Source organism: Corvus brachyrhynchos, unplaced genomic scaffold (genome assembly GCF_000691975.1).
Source record: "Corvus brachyrhynchos isolate BGI_N302 unplaced genomic scaffold, ASM69197v1 scaffold101, whole genome shotgun sequence".
NCBI classification, from domain to species: Eukaryota; Metazoa; Chordata; class Aves; order Passeriformes; family Corvidae; genus Corvus; species Corvus brachyrhynchos.
In genome coordinates, this window is record NW_008237239.1 from 9,580,533 (window position 1) to 9,589,433 (window position 8,901).

The following is an 8,901-nucleotide window of genomic DNA, read 5'->3' on the forward strand; positions in this document are numbered from 1 at the left end:
GACTGGAAAACAAGCAAACAAAAAATTCCCCTAGCATGGACTTAAGTAATGTCATAAAAATGATCCCTCTCCACCCCCTTATGCAGTTACTACCTTCCCTATAAAGAATTTCTACAACACAGTAGGTGTGGTGATACAACTGTAGCTGTGTTATACAGTTAAAGCAACACACCTTTTGTAATGCTGTAGACACTCCCTGAGAACTTAAGAAGCTAAATGCCTTCAATTCCTCCTACCTTTGGGAAAAGAGAATGCCCTGGCAGAATTCAGACCTTAAATGCGTATCAAAAGGTGGGAAGGACTTGTGGTACAGCTTTGATCGGCGTAAGAGGTTTGGTCCAGTTTTCAACACTGTTAATTCACCCAACAAAGATGTCTTAGGGGGGACAGCACATAATGTTCAAGTATGTGTAACACGTATGTACAGGAAAGTGACTTGTTAAAACATTTCTGCCACTGAAATGGGAGTAGTGCAGGTACTTACCAGTCAATGACATCTGCCATAGAAGTGCTAGATTTAGACATCTGTTGTTGGTATTTTTACAGGTTGTTTAACCCTGCCTGTTGATAAAACTGCATGCATTCTTAAACGTAATTAGGGAAAGGTTCAATAAAAGCCCAGCCTTGCAGGTTTAGATCACATTTAGTTTAAGATTCCAAAATTGCTAAAATGCTTTTAGGTCGAGCCGTGTTTTGATCTGTTTCCAGTTAACTTGGTGTTGGCTCATCCAGATAGATTATTCTTTCAGATTCCTTATTTGTCTGTTCCCTTACCTACAAACGTTTGCCTTCCCTAAAAATGTTTCTGTCAGCAGTGCAAACAGGAATTCCACTGGTCGGAGGTTGGTTATTTTTGTTTGTTTCACAGGTTCTGGATGGAGCAGGATTAGATGTTGATTTTCATCTGCTGTCCCCGAAAGGTGAAACTCTAGTTTTTGATGAAAGAAAATCAGATGGAGTTCATACGTAAGTTTAAAATCTTCAAACTCAGAAGTGTTACATAAAGAACTTTTCTGGTTTCTTTGGCAAATACAACTAAAATGAAGGTTGACTACTTTTTATTCCTTAGTATTACAAAAGACTTTCTAATAGGACAGTTTGAGAACAACAATTTTCTTTTTATAGACACTGAATGCTTTTTACATGGATTGTACCATGAAGTGAAGGGTACTTTTGTTTTAATGATAGATGTTAATGTTCAATGGATAAAAATAATTATTATGCAGTTGAAAAAGGTCTCCATATCTAGTACCAAAGATCATTTCATTCATACAAATAACAAGCTAAAAAGTCCCCTATTTTTCCAGTCCTTTTGTCAAAACATGTAATATTTGCTGCAATTTTACTATACAGTATAAGAATTACACTTGCTGTGTATTTTTTGGTAATAATTAACAATGATTCAAAATCCCTGAAAAGAAATGAAAGCAAGCTGCTGTCTTCATCATTTTGAGCCTTGAGAGTCAGTGGGATTGTTTTGTTGTGACTGTGTAATCTGTAAGGTGTCTTTAAAGTTCTTATTTTTATACAAAAAGAAGATCTGGTTATTTCTAAGTGCATGATTGTCAGTCTTTAAGACAGAGGTGTACAAAAACTGACTTTTTGAGAACCAGCACGGAAAGTGTAGTTAATCACATTTTGCTTAATTACACAGGGTGGAAACAGAAGATGGAGATTACATGTTCTGCTTTGACAACACATTCAGTACCATTTCTGAAAAGGTGATTTTCTTTGAATTGATCCTGGACAATATGGGAGAAGATGGACAAGATGAGGAAGACTGGAAGAAGTATGTTACAGGCACAGATCTCCTAGACATGAAATTGGAAGATATTCTGGTTAGTATTTTATGTTTAATTCTCTTCATTGTAAGAGCATTTGGAAAAAAACTCAGCGTCATGTAGCCATTCTGCCTCTGTCTGATGCATCATCCTGGAATGTATTCCAGTTCCATATATTGCTTTTACTAATACAGGAAGTCTACCACCATGGATCTCTTGTTTACACAACGAAACTTGAAGATCTTTTCAGAATAGGCCCTTCATCAGCAAGAAGAAACTGGCTAGCTCTCAGTCACTTGCTTTCCAATTCAGCTTCTTTTCTTCCTACTGCTAAAATGGGACATTCTTTCCTAGCAGCAATGAAATTAATACTTTGACCATTAAAGTATTACTTAGTCCCAATGATGTAGTTGGAATTACTGCGTAATTTTTATCAACATTTAAAAATAAGGTACACTGTGTTAGTCTCTTTATCGCATCTTTGCAGAAGTATGGATTGCTGTTTCTATCTTCAGTAAATTAGACAATACTCTGTTAGGTTTTTTGCCCCCAAATTTTATTACACCTTTTCAAACTAATAAACAGAATGAAAGTTAATTTGCATAAACTACAGGTTAATCTTTGGAGACGTTGTATGAGAGGTTATGTTTACTTAAACTGTATTCTGACCCTATTCGATGTAGGATTCAGACTACTGCTGAGTCAAAGCTCTTACTCTCTTTATGATCATTCAATATTGAGATTACTCTAGAAGCAAAGGATTGCTTGGTTCTCCAGTACCACTGTTCTTACTGCTTGGTAGGATGCGGTGAGCTATTGTTTGTTTGATCAGAGCTACAGACAATAGGTATCTTAAAAAAAAACCAACTCAAAATCCCAACATCTGCACACACTGAATACATCATGTAGAAAATTACAGTGTATTATTTATTGCCATAAACACAATGCAGATTTTTAAATAACAAAATAATGTTTAAAATCTTTTGTAGGTGTATGATACACATTTAAATAATAATAAAATCAAATACAGAATCTGAAAAGCTGACCAGATCTTTAAAAATGTTAATCAAGACACTTTAAAAAAGTGAAGTTTATATGTGGAGTTGTGAAGAAAATCCCTCTCACACTAACCACAAAAAATACTTGAATGGATTTGATAGACACTTGTTTACATACTGGTATCTCTTCCAAAAGAAAAAGAAATGCAGAACTTCTCTTTGAGAGCCTTGAAAATCTTATAAAGTAGGTTGTTTTTGTAAAGTTAACATTAGTATTTGATCCCATTGTTTACTTAGCCAAGTATTACTTTCCCTGCAAGCTCTATGAGGACTAACATAAACACTTAGTAGTTTAATTCCTTAATGAAAACACCTTTTCTGTTGAAAATAGGGAATTGTGTCTTATTTTTAAAGCTTTTGTGTCATGTTGATGTTCCTTATTGTGTAACAATGAACTTTATCATCATAAAATTATTTGGCTCCCCAAAATAGCTATTTTGAAATATTTTTGTTAAATACGAAACAGAGAAAATGTTACTGCTGGGTTTAACCGTATCGTTTTGGTTTTTTTTTTAATTCTTAGCCTCCTCTTACTGCAAATGTTACTCTTCTCACTAAAAGTTACTTTAGGATCCATAATTATATCAAGAACATAATTCAGCACTTCATGAGAACAGCTTTTATGTTGTTAGTATCTATTATGTGGTGGATGAAACTTCAAGAGATCACAGGGTCAGGTGTTTACTTAGTGCAGAATAAGGTGCGGATCTTGAGCTGCCATCATCATGACTGGAGCATTCATGTACTTCCTCTAGTTCCAAGGGTAACACTTTATGTCCTTTGTAGGACCTCTGCTTGTCCTATTCAAAATTTATTGTCTAAACTCTGCTTTTGTATCAAGGTTGAAGCAGTAGTTTATGGCCACTACAGTAGAAACACCAGAAGCAGACAGGAATGTAACATTATTGTACTTTTCTTTTGCTACAGATACAGGCCTGATGGTGATTTGCATTCAAAAGCTCCTTAATTTTATTATGTGGCAGAAAAAACTTTACATTTGCTTGCTACTACATAATTTGGTTTGAGACTAGTTCTGCAGTATTCACTGCTTTTTATTTGTCCAGATAGGTTTGATTTCTCTCTTACCTCCCTACATATAAAAGAGAAAAACCAAAATTACTAGAGAATACTAATGTTACATAAATTAAGTCTTTTCAGGTGACACACAATAAACAGGCTAGACAAATTAATGAAAATTGATGAGGTGTACATTTTAAAATGAAATTAACTCTTCACTTGTTAAGAAATTAAATTACAGGTGGTAATAAAGTGTTAATAATTTTGTATGTGCTGCAAGCTATCCACTTAATTCAGGCGTTCTTTTTTTTTCTAAAAATACTCTTTTGTTACTTACCAGGAATCCATCAACAGTGTCAAAGCCAGATTAAGCAAAAGTGTCCAAATTCAGACCCTGCTCAGAGCATTTGAGGCTCGTGACCGAAACATACAAGAAAGCAACTTCGACAGAGTGAATTTCTGGTCCATGGTCAACTTGGGAGTAATGGTGGTGGTATCAGCTGTTCAGGTTTACATGTTGAAAAGTCTCTTTGAAGATAAGAGGAAAAGTAGAACTTAATATTCGTTAATGTTCATATTATGATCGTAACAATATAACAGGTCTGGGGGAGGAGGGGAGCAATAAACTACGGTAAAGAAAATAAAGACCTTTCAGATTCTATTGAACAGACAGTAAAAATCAGGTTTTCAATTCACATTGGGCTTTTTGGATGTGATGGTGCTGGTCTTGTTTGTGTTTGGGGTTTTTGTTTTTTGTGGTGGGTTGTTGTTTTTTTTAAAACAAAAAGATAATGCATCCTCCCAAGCTCTCCCATTTTTCCAAACGCTACTATTTTTTTGTACTTGTAGGATTTGTTAATGATTGTTAATGCCTACCTTATGCATAGCACACTTGGTGCATATGCAAAGTAATGTTAATATAACTGTCATTTTTTTAATTTTCACATAAAAGTTTAAGTAGTAACAGACATTGGTTTAGTTGCTGTTAAATACTGAATGAATTTACATATGTGCCTAAGTTTACAGGATTGGTAGTTACTGTCATTTTTCTTCAAAGCTATATGTTTTTAAAAATCCTTTGTTTCTGTTCTTTGGCATCATGGAGAAACACTGGGCTAACTATGTAAGAACATGAGATCTCCTTTTATAACAGATGACTAATATCAGCACTTTAAAAAAAGCACCATCAATGTGAAATTGAGTCAGTCTTGAAAAACAATTGGAGAAAATAGGTACAATTCCAGTTCATAAATCTTTCTGTCCTGTAGTTGCATGATCCTATTTTCCTTTTTGGCTGTTACATGAGACAAGTGACTACATGGTATACAAACAAACACAGACACACTTGGAAGTATGATGTGCAAATTCTTAGTTACTCTTACCTCATGTAATAGCTAATTTTTTTAAAAATTAATTTCTCATGTTTTTTCCTTTTAATAAAGGCAGGGGTTGTCATGGTATACCAAAAGAAACATTGATTGCTGTAGTCTCAAAATCCCTCTTATTTTCCACTTTATTTTTATTACAATTATGACTAATGTAACAATCAGGTGACTTACACAGCCATGTAAAACCAAAGCTGTTCACCTAAGCTTTCCATTTTTGCTCACCTTCACAAGTCTTTCAGCTGTGTAAGTACACTCTCTTCATATAACCAGTGTTTCTGTACCTAGCTGTTCATATGACTAAGGCACAAATCACAGGAGCAGTAAGTACAGGCTTCGAGTTTTATGATCAACTGAATATGTAGTATCGCTTAACTAAGGCAAAGCTAATATCAAATCAGAAATCGATAATATCTGGATGAGGTGGCTTTTAACAGTGTAGTGAGGGTATAAAGTTTTTGCCAAAACCCCTGGTACATGAGAGTTAACTTTTTTTTAGTAGTTCAAAGTAATTTTCACAATGTGCCAAGTCATTGCAATTTCTTGTATAAATGTGTTAGCTACATTTCATTCTAAGAGTTTTTTAAAAACTTTATTAAAAGCACTTTTAAAGAAGTGTTTTAAAAAAAGTATATGTAGTAGTATTGTGCCTGTTGTGGGGTCATCTGTATGAATGGCAGAGTTGCAACTTTGAGACCTTGTGATTAAATACTGTTTTATGAATAAAAACAGGGTCAATAGGTGCATTGAAGAAATACGTTGTTCAAATGAAGCAGATGCTAGCAAGGGCTACAGAACATAGAAACAGCACTTCAGTTTCAACTTCAGAGAAGAGGACCTAGCAATAATATTTCTAAATAGTTTTTATAAGCAAGAGTATTATTATTATTATTACAGAACTTGTTATAGAGGGCTCCAAAGGCTGTTGAGCTACTTCATCTTTCTGCAAAGCTGTGTCCAAAATAAGACTGTAACCCTTTAAGGTTTTGTGTATCTTACTTCCATATGATGCTTTCTGTTCTAAACTGCCTGGAAGTAGAAAGCTTTGTTCTTACCCCAGAAATATGTCTAGGAAAAAATAATTGTTTCAGCTAGAGTAGCAAATAATGTTTTCCTGCCATTTCCCTGTCTATCTCCCAGTAGCACTATACCACATTGTTATCTTTGCTTGCATCACCCTCTGCAAAATGCTGAACCAGCTCTGGGAAGCTGTGACTAAGATATCTACCTCTGCTTTCCAAGCTACTAGATTCGTTTCACCTTACAACTCCAACAGATAAGCTCTGCCAAGTTTTCCAAGGGCACCTTAAGGGATTGAGTTCCCAAGCTGCTCTGCTGTGCCTCTCTGACAGTAGTTATACATCAGGGGCAAACCATTTGGTGTCTCAGTTTAACCTGCTACTGACTGCAGCCTGCTCTGATCAAAGACACAGGACTGCTGCAGTTCGGTGTCTCCCATTATAAATAGCAATCGCTGGTAGAAGGAAAATGCAACAACTGGCACCAGAGTTCATCTGGAAGAAATTATTGTTTTGCAACTAAGAGCTCTGACTATATTTTCTCATCATTCAAGGTCCACTAGAAAATGAAAGAGGGAATAACTAGAAAGGTTCATTGACTTTGGCAGCTGGAATATGTTTATGATAGGTGAAGGATTTGGCATTCAAACTTACAGTTAAATAACATTGTATTTGGATTTTGAAGAGTAGGTTGCTTTTGACTGTATAAAATTTACAAAGGAGAATATAAATTACATTTTCTTTCTTAATGGACTTTTTATTCAGAATTAAATGTTTTAAGACTTGCAGATGTTGAATAATTATGCAAAACTGAGATTTTCAATAAATCAAGTTAAACCTGTGTTTGTGTTCATTTTATAATGAAGAATTCTCTACCACTGAATGATGCAAAAGATCAAGGATGCTAAGCTAACAAGAATTTTGGTTTTAGTAATGCAGCTTTTTCATTTCTTCTTCATGCAGTATTCAAATTTTGTTCTTATTCACTGTAACCCAAAATCAACTTTATCAGTGCAAATAATTTACGATTTGCACAGGCATCAGATCAGAAAGACACCAGCTTCTGGTCGTTTAAAAAGAAAATATTTAACTGTCTATTTCAGCAGCAAATATCAACAGGAAATTGTATCACAGTATCAAGCTCACAATTAAGAATCTCATAATATAAATTACTCCTGGTTATTCACATGTAATAGTTTTGCATTACTCATAAAATAATACTCAATAAAGCTCAAAATATTGCAGCATTTTTTCAGGTTAATTGAGTAACACACATGACAAATCTGAGCTTGTTTACCATTTCGTAAGACTCCTGAGACACTGGGGCCTATCCGGAAGTCTGCAAACCACATTGTTCAAGTACTGAAACGGGAACTTCCTTTGTGCTGCATTTTGAATCAATGAAATAGATCATAAAATATTACGGTCCAATGGTACATTATCAGATTGGGCAATTAGTGGTAGAAGGAACAGTGATTTGACTTGGAAAAGTACATGAGCAGTAAAAACTCTCAAGAGCTATTTTTGGACACAGACATGAGAAATACCTGCAAGTTTCTTTTCCTGATCTCTGCAAGTGTGCACCATGAGAAATGACACCTTCTGCCTTCACTTTGCACACACAACACAGCACAGCCTTGTGCCTCAGATTGACACAATGTTTCTCGTGCTCAGCAGTGCAGCACGGCCTTGTTTAACTCCACTTGTTTGCCAGGTTGCATCAGCATCCTCAGTCCATGACCATGTGGTACAGTGTTAAGACCACATTTTTAAAAATTTTACTCAGTTAGTCACAGCAATTACTTAATTACTTTTTTTCCCCCTTTCTGGAGTATTTTTTTTTTCAATTTATATGGCAATCTGTTCTAAAGACTCATTAGCCCCAGAACTTAATTAAGACAGCCTGAAACAAAGCCTGAGCTATATCTGATGTCTTTAAAAACTAACAGTTCCTGTGTTTTAAAGAACAATTCTCCTCGAGACACTTTCATTTGAGAACTTAGCAACTTGCGGTGTAGACAGGAAACACACAACTCCTAGTTACTGCTCAGAAATGGCTTATTTAGTTAAGCCTTTCCTTTTTCCATGCTCTCCCCCTGGCTCCAGCAGTATTCCCTCACAGAAATTCACTATTCATACAAGAGGAATGCTGTATTAATAGTGAGGTACAGAGGTGAGTAAACACAATTTACACAAATTACTACAGAAATTAAAAATGCAATCAAAAGCTACATACCGTTTTGTATAAAACAACAATTCATATAACATAACCTGATTTTTATCAAAGGTAAAGATAATAAAATAGTAATAGAATAATGAAAAAAATAAGATAATGATAAACTCAGAAGTAGTAGTAAGCACACCTACACTGCTGAAGTTTCACCAGAAGCATCTGAATTACATCTCTCATGCTGTCTAGTGCTATAGTTTACAACAGTTAATGAGACTTGGAACCCATACTGTTGCCAAACTCCTTTCTTCCCTTGGTACTTACCAAGTTTCTGGAAGTAAAACATCCTTCCTTGCTCTCCATCTGCTACCTGCTAAATTGGAATACAGGTGCATAAGGAAGGCACTGAGTTGCCAAAAGAAAAGTTCCAGAAGCATATATCTATACATTGCAACCTTATGCTAAGGGACC

General features: G+C 35.1%; 1 protein-coding gene across 1 annotated transcript; it reads left to right on the forward strand.

Moving 5' to 3' along the window:
• The first annotated feature begins 784 nt into the window (after positions 1-784).
• On the forward strand, positions 785-7,101 carry TMED5 (transmembrane p24 trafficking protein 5). Its single transcript, XM_008630493.2, has 3 exons — positions 785-966; positions 1,655-1,838; positions 4,197-7,101. The coding sequence occupies exons 1-3, from the start codon at positions 800-802 to the stop codon at positions 4,413-4,415; spliced, it is 570 nt and encodes a 189-aa protein (XP_008628715.1). The 5' UTR covers positions 785-799; the 3' UTR covers positions 4,416-7,101.
• The last annotated feature ends 1,800 nt before the right edge of the window (positions 7,102-8,901 follow it).

Coding starts and splice junctions, on each gene's coding strand:
- TMED5 (XM_008630493.2), top strand. CDS start 800: ATGTTTCTGTCAGCAGTGCAAACAGGAATTCCACTGGTCGGAGGTTGG. Junction 967..1,654: donor AAATCAGATGGAGTTCATAC/GTAAGTTTAAAA, acceptor TTAATTACACAG/GGTGGAAACAGAAGATGGAG. Junction 1,839..4,196: donor TGAAATTGGAAGATATTCTG/GTTAGTATTTTA, acceptor GTTACTTACCAG/GAATCCATCAACAGTGTCAA.